The following is a 16,455-nucleotide window of genomic DNA, read 5'->3' on the forward strand; positions in this document are numbered from 1 at the left end:
CTGTTATCTGTTATTAATTTTGATATCCTGTTGATTTCTCATCTGATTATGGTTAATGTAGATTGTTTGCTGTTGTTGATTTGATCTTTTAATTTTGAGTAAGAATTTTTGTGAAGGAATATGCAGGATAGATATGTTTGGTTTTTTCTCTTTTGTGTTTTGCAGGGTGAAAATGCCTGTTGGTAGTGCACTAGCTGTAATTCACTACTTCAGTGAATTCTTAGCACATACTGTTGATGTCAACACAACTTTGGAGTCTTTGAAGACACCCGTTTGCCAGAACTGGACTCGTTTATTACCGCATCATGTCAGATTTTCCTTTAATGATGGAAGCAAGTTTGTGCGAGTTGATTCTGATATTCTGCTTCAATGTTTTGTATCTCGTTGCCACTGTAAAGGTCAGAAGAGCTTTGATTTACTTGTCGAAGTTGGCTGTAATTCTTCCAGAAGTCGTAGTAGAGCTTCAAGTAGTCGTGTAATAGAACCTGAACCCGAACAAGCTATGGATTTCCTTGAAGATGGTTCTGTGCCTGTTAACAAGGTTCTTAGGACTGAAGGTTGGGATAAATTACTTGGTGAAGTTGGTAAAGTGTTTTTTTGGAGGTGTAGTAGAGGTACATATCGTAGTGAAGAAATACGAGTTAAAAGAGGGCGTGTTCTTGTATATAAGAAGAATGAACCTAGCAGGTTCTATGCAAAATGCTCAAAAGAAAATTGCCCTTGGGAGTATAAGGTTTGTGCTGTTGATGTTGAAAACATGATGCTTAAGGTTAAGAAATATGAGAGCAGTCATACCTGTGGTGTTGGAACTGAAAGGCTTTTCCACAGGCTCAGCAGTAAATTTGTTTCTAGTCTGATCAAGGATGAAATCCGAAGTGATCCGAGTTTCAAAGCATCTGATTTGGCAAAGTTTTTCAAAACTAGCTACGGGATCAATGTGAAATACTACCAAGCTTACAACGGAAGAGAGAAAGTGTATGAGGATATATTTGGTGATGAAGCCATGTCGTATTCGCATCTTTCATGGTATGTAGATTCCATTCGCAGCACAAATCCTGGGAGTTGGATTGATTTTCAAGTTCAAACGGATGAACCTGAAGCGAACGAGGATAGTTCAGCTGAATTAGAAGATGAGGCACCTTCAAATAAGTTTGTGCGTATTTTTATTGCTTTCGAGGCATGCATTCATGGTTACCGTTACCTTCGCCCCATGGTTTATGTCGATGCTACCTTTCTTACAGGGACATATAGAGGATGCCTCATGGCTGCAACCGCTATCAATGCTGAAAATGGTAATTTTTCTGATAATGCATCCTTTTTATATATGTGCATAATGTCTCATGCATTATTTATTTTTGATGCATAATGTCTTATACATCATTTAGTTTAGATGCATAAGACATTATGCATTATTTGTTTTCACTTTTCTGGTTATGCATCATTTTCTGTTTTAGATGCATAATGTCTTATGCATTATTTAGTTTAGATGCATGAGCCATTATGCATTTTTTTAGATGCACATACTTCATGTAGACGCTGGCTTGATTTTATATTTTTTTCTGTGCAGGCTTCTTCCCACTAGCCATGGCCCTGGTACCTGGTGAAGATAATGATAACTGGGAATGGTTCATGAGGAATTTGAGTAATGTTCTTGATCATGATCAAAGGCCAATCACATTTTTATTTGATCGTGCAGAAGGATTAAAGAGAGCGGTTCCATTTTACTTTCTTGGAGCCTTCCATAGTTTCTGCTATTATCATCTTAAGATGAACTTACCTATTAATGCATCTGACGACTAGCATGTAAAGTCAGATAAGGCAGACAACTTCCTCTTCATGACCTTTCTTATCAAGTTTTTCCAACACCAGCATTTCAATATCATCTATCCACACCTTTGTTACCCGTGATTTGGGATCTTTGCTGATAAATCATGGCTTTGTTTTGAATGGGAATTGCTTGACGAGGGGATGTGACTGAGTCATCTTTATCTCTGCCTTCGAAGTCAGAATATCATTTCCTCTGTCTCCTTCAATTCTTGGAATCAGAAATGTAATAGCAAGCTCACTAGACGTTGATGCCATGGACTTGTTTTCAGACAGCTTGAATGAATGTTGATTCAATTCTTCATGGTCATATGATAGAAAGACTTCATCCATCAGCTTGTTGCTCTTACCATCCAAGTATGCCATGTTTGCAGCATATAACCAGTTATAGAACTTTCCAAACACACACACATTCATCATGTTAGCCTGCAACGGATTCAAACCACCTCTGTCTTTTATCTTACCAAACAAGTGACCTACCCTAAGGAAACCTGCTCTATAAGTACCTCCTTGAACTATAGATTTGGTTTTAGGTTTAACTGCGTAAAAAAAAGAACAAAAAAAACGAATTTTAGAACTGCTATTTAGAACAACAAAGGAATGCATAACAAATATAACAACATTGTTTTATATGCATAACCTGTGATGCAGCAAGTCTAAACAATGCATAACATGTTATGCATTGATTTATTAAGGTGCATAACTAGTCATGCATTTAATATTGGAACTAAATAATATGTCATGCATTTATTTGTTAAGGTGCATAACTTATTATGCATTTAAAAACACAACCCTGCTTAACTCCTTTTCAATATTGAAAAATGCATAACCGGTCATGCATTCATATATTGGGTTGCATAACATGTTATGCATTGATTTACTAAGGTGCATAACTAGTCATGCATTTAATATTTGAACTGAATAGTATGTCATGCATTGATTTGTTAAGGTGCATAACTGATGCATAACAGGAACAAGAAGAAATTCAACGCACCTTGTTTATAGACAACACATTGCTTATTAGATTCAAAGCAAATCTTACCATCTTCGGCATCATTTGTATTATCATCCTCATTATCTGCATCACCCAATACTTCCTTTGGTGCAACTTTCTTTGCTTTCTTTGCCTTGATTTGCATCTCCTTTAGTGTTTCGACACTATCAATTTCTTCTTGTTCATCTTCAACATCAGAAGGTAAAATCACATTGAGGAGAAAATTATGTTAAAATCGAAGAAGAATAAAGTGATAACTCAAAAAAAATTATGGGTATTCAGGATTAAAAAAAAATAAATTCAAAAAAAACAAAATCAAACACTGAAAGATGAAGCTAATGATAAATCTCACCGGGTTTTTTCTGTTTCTTCGACTTCATTTTTCCTTTTTCATCTGAAGCATCAAGAAGAAAAATTAAAATCGAAAATCAATAAAATCAAATGTACCGAATTCATGCAAGAATAAGATCGATTAAACTAGTTTTAGTACCTAATTTCTTCTCTTTTGATTTCTGAAGACGTGTTTTTGTCGGTGTTTCATCCATTTTGGTTCTACTGAATTCTAGGGTTAATGTTTTTTAGAGTTTGAAATTGATTTTTAGGGTTTGATCAACTTCAATAATCAATCATCCGTTACAGTGTTTATGGAGGAATAGGAATAGAAAAACGGATGAAGGAAAAATGAGAAGAACGGATGAAGAAAAAATGAGAAGAAGAGAAAAGAAATGGTTCCGACCGTTTTTGGGAGTTAATAAAACCGCTGAAGGGTAATTGAGGAACTCTGCACGTTTTTAATGATTTTAAATAATGTTGGGCGCGACTGTAGGGAAAAGTAATTCTGGGCCTGGCGGTAAGAAAAAAAAGAATTCTGGGCCTGCGCCTAAGTTCCCCAATATAAAACGGTTGCGGCTTTAATTTTCATGGGTGCGTTTTTTTCAGCCTTGAGGGATGGAGCAATGGTGGATGTAAATTAATCTGGACCGTCCTTTATGTGTCTAAATTGTGGATCTTCGTCCAACGTGAAAAACTGGAAAGGCATATTAGCTGCTCCATCTAGGCCGTCCTTTATGTGTCCAAACTATAGATGACCGTCGATGTAAGAAAACACCGTTGTCCCTTATAATATAGATTATACAAATATCTTTTTAAAATCGAATTCGCCCACCTTCATCAACCTACAAAAAATAATAACATCTAAACATCTACGGTTACAACATGTAAAACTCTTATTTCTACCTTGAAATAAACTAATTGTCCTTAATCTACTTGCAAACAAAAAAGAACATTATGTTAAAAATACGAAAAAATTCATTTTCATTTAACTCAATTTTTATTTAGGAAACAATTGAATAATAAAAATAGATACACATAATTGAGATCTATCCAAATAACGAATCACCAAAACTTTTTACTTCGATCATAGGCCTAATTTTAATTTTATTGAAAAAAGAAATGATGTTTTAAAACTTATAATTGACCTAACTAGGACATGTACACTCGCAAGTTTGCGTTCTTTGCAGCCTTGCAAATGGAACAACAATTTAGCTTGGAATCGCATTCCTTTCAAAGCTATATACACTGACATTGAAACCTTAATCTTTTCATAAACCTTCCTGACATTTTGGGAGGTTTCTTTTTTCCTTTGCATCTTTTAAATTAATTTTTTTTTATCTTCTTGATCCTGAAAGTCTTTCCCTCCATAACAACACGATTGAGCATCGTCATCTAAACCTTCCATATTACCGACCCATTAGTATCACCAAATCCTTTTGTATTATCATGATTTACCTCCGTATTCTCAACTCCTATTTGGTGTGTAAATATCGAATATGGAAAAAGTGCAGAGTGATGTTATATTTTCAACCAGAAATAGTTGCAAATGTCGATGAAGATTCAACATATTTGTCTGAATACAACACAAAACAGTATCAAAGACCACCAATCTTTGGGATCAACTAAACAAATAATTATTTTAGGACAAAATAAAATAATTTACCTGACATTTTATCAGAAATTATTATTTTGATCAATTACAAGTGTACCGAATTCATAATTATTTGGTTGATAAATATCTTAGATTTTCATAGCCACAAGTCCTCATGGGTTAAAATAAATCTTATCATAGTTTGTAGTATTTATATATTTAAATTATTATGACCAAAAATTATTCTGACTTATGCCGTGTCATTATGACACAGGTTATTTCTAGTTACACTAACACTAAGTAATCATTACACTAACACTGACTTAATTACAAAGAGATTTTTTTGGTATTAACAAAAAATTAAGATAAGAGTGACTCAATTTTACTTCAAATATCCATCCCAAAAAAATTAGTAGTCCCACACCAAAATGGGCTAGTGCCCTAAAAATCGTTCTTTTGCAAATATATACATAGCAGGGAGGAAAAAACAGAACTTCTGTTTGGGCCACCGTAGAAGCCCAAGGCTAATTCAACCCGCTAAACATCAAGAGTTGGAAAGTTCTAAAAATAAGAGAAAAGACAGGAAGATGAGCATAGTGTTCGCCTAAGTTCTTGATTGAAAAATTATCAAATGAGAAATTTGATTTTTTGTTGGAATTACTTTGTGTGTAAATAAATATTTTTAGTTGAAAGGCGCATCACGCATGCGTGCTATGAGTTTTAACATATATTTTTCCATCTCACACAAAAAACCGACAAATTTGTTGTTTTTAACATCTATTTTTCCATCTCACTCGGAAAACCGATAAATTTATTGGATTGGTCATCGATGTTGAGTCCATATTGGGATTGAAATGAACATCTATGATTTCTTTATTTTATTTTTTTTTGACAAAGAACAATATATATACATAGAATATTAAACAGAAGTTACGTCATTAGCTATTTTTACATATAGAGCAGCAGATGGAACTTGCCACCACTCTCCAGTAACTGCTCTTAACATCCTCGTGTTGGAATGATCTTTTGCTTTACTTTTTGATTCTTTAACAAACAGAGTGGTACGCAAAGCTATTAAAAGGTCACGTGGGACCATTTCTCACCGTACTACAGAAGAAGTCTTTCTTTAAACTTCTCAACCAATCAAGATTCAAGATAACGGAAACTAGTTGTTCCAACTTCCAATAGTGACAGTCTATCAGATTTCAATTTCAAGGAGAGTGAGAAAGAAAATACATGGAAGATATGATGATAATTATCAAGAAAACGGGTCAGCAAAAAGCAGCCAACAGTGTTGAGCAAAGATAGAGGTGCTCAATTTTATAATCTATTCTATCTATTCTATTCTATATTATATAAAACCAACTACCCTTCTGTAGCAAAATGAAGCTGCAAAAATTTTGGACAATTTTACCCCTGATTGTATAACATTAAAACAAAAGAGAAAATATTATTTGAGGACTAAATGGTAATCTAGATATCTGAAAATTATTATATTCCCATTTTACCCTAGCTTTCATATATACATTAAAAGAGATCAAAAATTATTGCAGGGGCACCACGGTAACTTGAACGCAATTAAATATTCGGATCCCATCTTCCTTTCTCCAATCCATTGACCCGTATTTGATCTGAAATTTCATCACATTCATAGATTTTTAATTAGAAGAAGAGATTAAAAGGATGCACCGATTGCTTCTTCTCATAGATCAAAATCTTGAAAAACAAAATCAACAAAGTAGCAGTCCTTGAAAAATGATCAAAATAGCCATACAAGCAAAACCCATATCTAAGCTTCTTCTTCTATGTAAGAGTGAAGTTTCAGTTCTAGATCTAATGGTGGACGGTAGATCAAAGGTGCATCGTGCATAACTTGCGACAAAAAGAATGAAAGTGGTGGTGGCATAGTATGAATCTGAGAGAGGTGGTTGTTGGAATGGTGGTGCATGTGCAGCAGCAATAAAACTGGGAGGGAGAAAAAGCTAAACAGAGTTTTAGATTTTCTTTTTGGGAGAAAACCAAGTAACTTATAGAAGTGCCTTATCACACACACTTGAACATATGAACGAGGAGGGAGTACGCCCCAAAACTTACCACCTCACATGTTTGCAGAGATACGTGTCTTATTTACACCTTGGACTGTTGATGCCCAGAAATTAACTCCACACAGTTTATTTACTTTTGCACGCGAAGAGCGCGTGCCTGCCACCTAGTCATTAGAAAAACAAGTCACCAAAACAGTGACAAACATGAGAAGGTTACAGCCTTACAGGACAAGGAAACACAAAAAATGATAGACCCACTAAGTAAATGGTACCAATTACACCTTCCCATTTATACAGAAGTTGGTCCAAGGAGATCCATTAATATACAACAAAAAAAGGGTTCTCTTTACTTGTTTATGTTAAGTAAAGTTTGTGCACTCACTGCACTGACTCCTGCACAACCAATTTATGTAACAATGCATTACAGATCTCCTTTTTAAGTTCTGGATCTATTTTCCTTTGTTCTGTAGCATGGTTTATTGTCGATATGACTGAACACATGCTTTTGGCCAATTAATCACGTCATCAATCATAATATCTCCAAGCTTCCCATCTTCGTCAAATAATTCTGATTCTTCGTCGAATATTTCTTCGACCTTCACACTGTAGACATGTTCCATTGGTGGATCAACAGAGTTGTAACTACCTAAGGCAATGGTTCTTCCTTTGAAATTTTTAACGAAACATAAACTAGCAGGCTTAGTACATGCTTTTGGCCAATTAATCACCCCACCAATCACAATATCTCCAAGCTTACCGTCTTTATCAAATAATTCAGCATCTCTATCATATATTTCTTCGACAATTATACTATAGACATGTTCCATTTCCGGATCAACAGTGTTGAAACGGCCTAAAACAATGGTTCTTCCTTTGAAGTTCTTCATGAAACACGAACTAGCAGGCACGTAGGACTCATCAGGTGCCTGCATCCATAAGAACCAACAGTGTAAATTCAGTAAGACTCATCGCTGGATCAGCAGGTGGAATTAGATCACGAGTTTTGGTGTCTACGAAACATGAGTTCTGATTTCCATTACAGGTATACGGAAAGTTCGCCAATAACTCCAGCAAACAATTCCACAACAGCAATCTTGAATTTTTTGTAAAATGCAAATTACTCTACATTCCAGATCGATTATGAACTGTTCATCAGCACCACTTCTACATATAAAAAGCAGCTCAACATTTAAATCTAATCAAAGCATATGAAGTTACTAACATAAGGGCAACCAAGGATAGCAAGAGTTGTTTCTAGTGCAGAATTAATTATTAAATCAGCTATGTTCATTCAATTTAAGAAATTCACATAAAATTTTTACCTGAGGTGCAGATTGATTTGATGATGTAGATACACCATCTTGCATACGTGTCCCATGCTGTGTTTTGAGTAAATGGATTTCAGACTGCATACTCTTGTTTTCTTGCAATACTTTGCGAAGAGTCTCTGTAATTGGCGCTGAAGCACGCAAAGTAGTCCTTGACAGACCTCCTCCCATGCCTCTTACATGACCATGTCCATCACGTCCACATATCTAAGAAAGAAGGAGTTGTTTAAAATAAGGGTCACCAGTGGAGAGTAAATACTTAAGTTTTTGTCTCACTAACCAATGCGACAGCATCATTGTCGATATCTTTTTGACCATTTGGATTAGCATCTACAAGCTCTTTAATTTTTCTCTGCAAGGACAATGTAATTCAGATATATGATATAACCACATAAACTAAGAATGGATATTCCAATAGCATGACAAAGCAAATGCCTAATCTTACAAGTCTAACATCTGAGATGGAGGAGGATTCGGGATTATTTAGAGTCTTGGTTACATGGGTTTCAACAAATACCACACCTCTGTCAACTTCACCAGTTGGACTCTCTTTTTCCTACATTAGATAGCAAAAAATGGCATTTTTCAGTGAAAGCTAAGAGTTAGCGAAAATCTACAAATAAATGACATACAGGACTTTACCATGTTGTATATTTTCCGAAAAAGTCCTGTCCTCCCAGTCGAATGAAGGAATTGAAGAGCTTCTCTAGATTTTTTACCAATTGCGCGACGTTTCCTATCCTCTTCAGTGTTGCAGAAATCAACAAAACGTTCCCAATCCTCTCTATTTGTAATTAAACGTATTGGCATATTTATTTTCTTCTCAGCAACAGTTTCATGTTTATCCATCTCTACTCGAAGTTGACTCTTCCAATTTTTCCAAGAAATTCTAGCCCTTGATAAAATATTAGGTTTATAAACTTGAGGTATGACATATTCAGCCTGCAAACACAACATCCATATCATGTACTGATCATAATGATTCTAAGATAAATAAATTAAATTCACTCACGACAAGATTTTTCCATATATCTTCTTTCATTATCTCTGGAACAATTTTCCAATTATCAATTGCAGGAGGACATCATGCTCGTACTATCTTCCCGATAGCATTTGCAAATTGTTCTGACCCGACATCACAATAACGCCCATATTTGTCGAATATAATCTGTTGGCGGCTACCTGTGAATGTAGTGTTCAAACATTACAGTTATATTTACATACAACATGCAAAATAAACAATTACTTATTAAGTTACAGACATAAGTACTCACCTAGTGCCGGTGGTCTACAAGTAATTCCTGGGTTATTACCGGTGTAGTCTTCGCTGTTAGACTCGTTATGAGTATTCCTGGGTTAGTACCGGTGTAGTCTTCGCTGTTAGACTCGTTATAAGTGTCAGTTGCATGGTCATTCTCCAGTTGCATGTCACCATTTTCATCCGCATCAAACATGTCAGCATCTTCATCTCGTATATCGCTCCAAGCAACGAGAGTGTCAGAAAGAACATTGATTCTTTCATCCTCCGCATCAGTTACAATTTCATTTTCCCTTCCTCCATTGACAAATGCACAACGTTGATTTGTTGTTGATGACCTCTGTTTCTCGAGTGCAACAGCGCTGATTCTTACATCCACTGCATCAGTCACAATTTCGTTTTCCCATTGGCCATTCACTAATGAGCATGGTGCTGTTGTTGACCTATGCCTCTTGAGAGTAACGGGTTCGAGTCTTTCATCCACTGCATCAGTACTGATGAATGATGCAGACCATGGTACTGTTGTTGACGTCCTCTGCCTCTTACAAGTTACAGCGCCTAGTCTATCATCCACTCCATCAGTCATAGTTTCTTTTCCCATTGTGCCATTGATGAATGCAGGGCTTGGTTTAGTTGTTGACGACCTATTCTTCTTGGGAGCAACGGTGTTGAGTCTTTCATTCACTGCATCAGTCGCAATTTCTTTTGCCCTTTGGCGATTGACAAATGTAGAGCGTGGTTTCGGCTTCATATCTGATGTAGCTTCAGCTGTTAACAGAAAATAAAAAACATCTGAAATATGCATACTATATTCAATCAAAATCCAAACAGAAGTGTGCAACACATTTGGAACTTGTAGCGCAACCTATTCACTCATCTAAAAGGGTGATTAACATCAACATGTCAAAATGTATAAAACTCAACTAGTACGTAAACAAAAATTAATGCACTCGTTTGATTGTCCTAATGTCTTCAATTACAAACTCAAAATAATTTAACGGAAAACTGGATCTTCATGGGCCAGAAATAGCATCAACTACTAATTTGAAGAAAATCATCAATTCATCTAATCCACCAGGAATAATATAGTACCATGACGCCTTGAATATGGAGGGTTTCCAGAAGTGCCTGCTAAATTTCTAAACGTAAACCTTGTGAAGGGATTTATATGGGCAAACTGCCCATATAAATGTCTAGGTTCTCTTTCTTATGGGAACTGCATGCAAATGAGGAAACCTTAGATATTGCGCAAATAAGGGAATATCCATACCTAATATCTTCCTTAACACAAATATTTTAAACTGTAACATAAATGAGGAACAATTTCATAAGTTTTACACTGAAATGAAAAACTATCTAACAAAATTTTGAAAGCAATCTTAAAACTTAAATGCTGGTAATACTACACCTATCAGAAACAGATTTACAAACCCTCTAATGAAATTCAAACACAAAATTAAATGACAATCAAAAAAGAAAAAAAACTAAAACCCAGAACACGTTTTGGTCCCCCAGTTTGAATTTTTACCTGATTGAATTTCGAGTAGATATTGAGATACCAATTCTGAGTACTTGAATGGCTTTAGATTGAGAGAGTAGTGAAATGAAGCTTAGGGAAAGTAAGTTAATGACTGATCCTTAAAGCTGGACGGCACAGTAGATTCTTATGGGTTTCAGATTATTCACATATCAATTTTTGAGTACTTGTCTGGCTTTAGATTGAGATGACAACTTTAAATTCTTCGCCTACAGCGATAGATTTCACAGGAGATTCTTTAAATTCCTTCAGTTTTGTTGTTTCTAGGGCTTGTATTCTGTTACACCCCCTCAATTCCCAAATGATTCTAGGTAATTTTAACAAAATGCTACATTTTGGTTTTCCGGTTTAATAGAGTGCCTTTGTTTTTCTCAAAATTTATAAAATGACACTTCCGTTATAATTTCCGTCAAGGCCCATATTATTGGTCATTTATGGCTGATCTGGTCAAATTTTTGCGTTGGAATTACTTAACTGTCCTCATAATCTCCTCCAATGGTTTATCTTTTATCTTCTCCTCCAACTGAATTTCTTCACTCTGTGTCACTAGTATTGGTGTTCACTGAATTAAAGCGTCATTAGTCCATGGATCGAGTAGCTGCCAGGGTCTATCAAGAGCTTTTATAGCTCAACTTCCAGGCTGAAATGAGTTCGAAATGCTGAGCAGTTGATGGAGTTTGAAGACCAATTGAACCAGTGAAAATGGTGTTGTTGGTTGATAATTGGGACTAGATTTGGAGATTTATGATTGTTGAATAGTTTTTAAACTATGGGTTTGTTGTGAATTGAATTTGCAGGTGTTTCGGTGAGTTTAGAAGCTATAGAAGTTCAATGTTACAACAAGATGAGAATGACACATTAGGTGTTCGATAAAAGGCCTAAATGGCTTTTTCTTCACCTCTTCAAGCTCAGTTTCTATCAGTTGAGCCTGTGTACAACGGATGTTGTTGAAAGTTGTTTGTGGAGGTATTTTCCATGAGTTGTTTGTGGAGGTCTGAACTGGGTTAAGTCTGGGACTGATTTTGGTTGAATTTTGAGCTAGAATTCAGTCCACAGAAGTGCAATATGCTGCTAAGCTAGTTGGCATGGTGTTGGTGGATTGTTTTACAGGGTTATGAACTGAATTTGTATAGATGTTTTAATGGATTGAAATGGTATGTTCCGTGTCATTGATATGATGTTAATGGAGGAGATTAGGATAGGGATTGAGCTGGAGTCGATGATGGCAGATCTGGTGGAGTTTGAAGACGTAAACCAGTTGAATGAAAGAAGGTTTATGCTGCTGGAATGATGGTTTATTGTGGTTGTTTTTGAGAAGATTGAGATGGGTTTAAGGGTTAACAGTAACACAGTACTTGGATGTGAATTTGTTGGCGATTTGGGTAATGTTCTGGTCCAAAAATTCAACCAGAAATGTGTCCGGAAACTGATGTACATAGGTGGTCCTCTACTGGTGTTATTTCCATGGTCCGATGGCAGGCTATAGTGTATAATGCTGCTATATCTATGCTCGTGTTTGGAGGGACTAGGGCTCGGTTTGGAAGGTAATGTAAAGGGGGAACACAGGCTGTGGATCACTGGTATCTTTTATGTGGGTACGAATGTTTGGGGAACGCCGGCAATGTAGAGTTGTTGTTGCAGTAGTGAGCAAAGATGACGAATCAGTGCAGAAACAAGGAACGATACGAATGTGTATGGTTTTGTATGAACAATTGAGAGTTTTCATTGTTTATGTAGGTTAGTTGAGCTTTAGTCACCATGGTTAGAGAAATCAGTAGAGTCTATGAAAGATTCAATTGAATGGGTTTGGTGAGTTGGTGACAGATTTGAGGGTGTATATGTCTTTTACTAAGATGGATAACTGCCACCTATGCACTAACTGATGGCAACAGTTTTTTTGGATGGAAAAGGTCAAATGTGTGGCATTAAATAAATTCTGAAAAAAACGATGGCATTTTCTGAAACATGAAATTGAAAGTGTGGCACTTTATTAAAATTTCCTTTTGCATCCAATTTCAGAAAAAGATATGGCTTCACCTATTTGCCACCTTCGCTTTTCCTAGTTGCCGCCCTCCCACAATTTCAATTTTCAAAATAATTTAACTTTTCAATTTTATTTTTCAAGGAAATACCAATGGGTCCTACAAATAATATATTAGAGACAGTCTAGTCCACTGGACCTAGTCAATTGTCTGTTTGATCCTATTTGGTAATATAAATTATAATTTGGTCCTAAAATTTATGGTTTGGTCCTAAGCTGATGTCATGGATGATGTAAATGTCACCTTGTAGTGGCAGAAATACCCTTTTGAATAAGGACCATATATATAGTCAAAAAGTAAGAGAGGATAAATCATTCTCAGATTTACTTTCTCTCTCATCTTTACAGATCTAATCTCGATCTCTTTTTCTTTCTCCTTCTTTTTCCTCCTGTTAATGGCGTCTCCATTTTTTTTCTTTTATTTTTCTTCCTGCTGCTGTAAACGATGGTGATGAAGGTCAAAATCGATTTAGATATTTAGATTTGTAGTTGTAGACGATGAATACGATGATGTTGGTACTGTTGAATACATTTTTTTGGGGTTTTTTTCTTTCTTTTTTCTGCTGTTGTTGACGATGAAGATGATGAAGAAGATGAAGATTTATTGTTGTTGCTGATGTTAACGATGAAGACGATGGTGTTAATCTTGATTTTGATGATGATGAAGAATAAGATGAAGACGATGGTGTTAATCTTGATTTTCTTTTTTCTGCTGCTGTTGACGATGAAGATGATGAAGAAGATGAAGATATGTTGTTGTTGCTGCTGTTGACGATGAAGACGATGATGTTAATCTTGATTTTGATGATGATGATGAAGAAGATGAAGAAGATAAAGATCTGCTACTGCTACTGTCGTTGATGATGAAGACGATGGTGTTTTTGAAGACGAAGATGTTGTTGCTGTTGTTGAAGACGACGAAGATGATGGTGCTGCAGTTTATTCCAGAAATGAACTCTGCTTTTATATGGATTTCATTCTAGAAATGAACTCTGTTTTTATATGGACTTCATTTCTGGAATGAACTCTGTTTTTTTAGGTTTTTATATGGAGTTCATTTCTGGAATGAAGTCTGTTTGTTTAGGTTGTTATATGGATTTCATTTCTGGAATGAACTCTGTTTTTTTAGGTTTTTATATGGACTTCATTTCTGGAACGAACTCTGTTTTTTAGGTTTTTGTATGGAGTTCATTTCTGGAATGAAGTCTGTTTATTTAGGTTTTTATATGGAGTTCATTTCTGGAATGAAGTCTGTTTATTTAGGTTGTTATATGGACTTCATTTCTGGAATGAAGTCTGTTTTTTTAGGTTTTTGTATGGACTTCATTTCTAGAATGAACTGCTATAAGAAAATAAATAAAAATTAATACGGAAGGGTATTTTTGTCAGTTTAATATTTTTAAATAATTATGGACCAAACAGTAAAGGCGTTTGACCAAAGGATCAAACAGACATGGGCCCACCTAAAAAGGGACCAAACGATATTTTTCCTTTTATTTTTTTCTATGATTATTATCATTTTTATTATCTTCTTCTTCGTTAATTTATCTTCTTCTTTGTCGATCTCCTTTTTTAATAGAAAACCACACTCTAAACTAATTTTTTTTCTATTCATGGTACAACAGAAAAATAAAATATTCTATTAATTTCTATCGTTTAATTCATTGAGAAACAAGCTAATGACCCGTAAACTATTATTTGAAAGATTCAAACTATTGAAAATTTATGGTTGTTGTGATAATGGATAATACTTGGCATGTAAATAAACTATGGAAGTAATCTTAAAGTAAATGAATTTCAGGTCATATAATTAACTTTCCATAATCCGATAATCAGTCAAAACACGATTTTCCAAAACGGATGTAGTCGTCCAGACTATGACTGCTTGAAACAACCGTCGTCGTCCAGAAACAGTCAAGGCTGCTAATGAGGAGTCCCAATTTACTTAGGGGTGTACCAACCCAAAGACAAGTAGTTGTTTTGTCTTATATGTAATGTGGTACACCCCCAAGCAATTTAGAACCCCCTATTAGTAATCTTGTAAAAAGTCGACCTAGCATATACATGCACGACTAACAAAAGTTATGGTCAATTAAGTATTGGGTAGTCCTTGAGATTTATATATACGACTAAAGTAAGTGTGGTTGTCAATAGTAGACAAAAGGGTCGGATGTTTTCAATCTTCTGAATTTTTCCTCATCACTGTATCTATATTAACAAGCAGATGATAAGAAACTTATGATAAATAAGTATTAAACGAGACGTCGGTTGTGAGAATTATGGGTTATAGGGTTTTATAATATGGGGTGTATAAAAAGAGTAGAGGGTGCAAAAAATAAAGTCAAAACATATGAAGGTAGTATTTTGGATATTTTAGAATGTACTTGAGTGGTAAATAGGATATTTAGGGGTGGAAATTAATGTGTGCGGCAAACGAGAAAAGTGTGGATGGCAAATAGATAAAACCAAAGATATTATAGGACGAACCACAACTATTGTACTTTTACATTTACACTCGTGGTAAAGTTGAATAAGTTGGTCGTGTAGGAGTGCTCTAGGCGAACTTAAAATATGGGGACTGTTTATAGGTTATCAAATTAGAGACAAAACTATTTTTCAGCTTAGGGGATATATATCTATACATTTAAAGTGATAACTTTAAACCGGCTATGACCAAAAGCCGTCCAAAAATGTTCAACCTTTTTTGTTGGATTTTAGGGTTCTAAGCTCGTAGATTATCATAAAATCGCCTAAACAAAATCAAAAAATTTAGTAATAGTAGTATAGCTGTTTCAAGTGTTACAGTTTTTCTATGGTTTAAGTAATTGTAATAAATGATTTCCTAACACTTATAAGTCCCATAATACCTAGAACCTAAAAAGATAATAATTGGGCCCCCAGTTATTTGGGGTTCTAAGCGGCCGCCTATATTGCCTAGTGCATAAGACAGCCCTGTTGGAAGCATGCTTTTGGATCACAATTTTTGTCTTTCCAACGTTGGGGAGGTTTGGTAGTTTTCTGAGTTTTAGAAACTTTTCCTTTTTGTTTTTTTAAAATGTGTTTAATGCTGGGTGTGTTGCTTTGGTGTGGATAATAAAGTAATGCATCTACTAACAGCAAGAGTTGTGTTCTCATTCCGTATTTCTTTTCTTTTCTTGGAACATCATATATAATAGAAGACCAGCTCCTCATATTAAGGTTCCCAGGAGCATGCGAGTCACGCTTCAACTCGTACAAGTTGCTTCAGATTTCTCGAAAACACTTCGGGTACTATACTGGAAGCGAATCTACCATGAACTGGTAGATTCCTTTAGTATTGATGTGATTCCTTTAGTCGTATACAAAAAGGTGATGAAGAAAATGAAGATTAAATGGAAGTTTCCCTAAAGAACTACCAATGTTGCTATGGTTGATGACAATGTAAAATTATTCAGTTATTTTAGATAGATTAATTTTATTTACCTAAGGCACGGTTGGAAGACAAAATATAATTCTATGGCTAAC

The 16,455-nt window shown here is 35.3% G+C and overlaps 2 protein-coding genes across 2 annotated transcripts; both read right to left on the reverse strand.

The window, feature by feature from the left end:
* Nucleotides 1–6,140: 6,140 nt before the first annotated feature.
* On the reverse strand, nt 6,141–9,464 carry LOC113319261. Its single transcript, XM_026567526.1, has 7 exons — nt 9,390–9,464; nt 9,128–9,297; nt 8,758–9,057; nt 8,561–8,671; nt 8,396–8,467; nt 8,110–8,322; nt 6,141–7,713 (listed from the first exon to the last, which is right to left on the reverse strand). Exons 2-7 carry the CDS (start codon nt 9,155–9,157, stop codon nt 7,264–7,266), a joined length of 1,176 nt encoding a protein of 391 aa, XP_026423311.1. The 5' UTR covers nt 9,158–9,297; nt 9,390–9,464; the 3' UTR covers nt 6,141–7,263.
* On the reverse strand, nt 9,211–11,249 carry LOC113315380. Its single transcript, XM_026563670.1, has 3 exons — nt 10,902–11,249; nt 9,429–10,141; nt 9,211–9,297 (listed from the first exon to the last, which is right to left on the reverse strand). Exons 2-3 carry the CDS (start codon nt 10,122–10,124, stop codon nt 9,211–9,213), a joined length of 783 nt encoding a protein of 260 aa, XP_026419455.1. The 5' UTR covers nt 10,125–10,141; nt 10,902–11,249.
* Between the last annotated feature and the right edge of the window lie 5,206 nt (nt 11,250–16,455).

Source organism: Papaver somniferum, chromosome 10 (assembly GCF_003573695.1).
Source record: "Papaver somniferum cultivar HN1 chromosome 10, ASM357369v1, whole genome shotgun sequence".
NCBI classification, from domain to species: domain Eukaryota; kingdom Viridiplantae; phylum Streptophyta; class Magnoliopsida; order Ranunculales; family Papaveraceae; genus Papaver; species Papaver somniferum.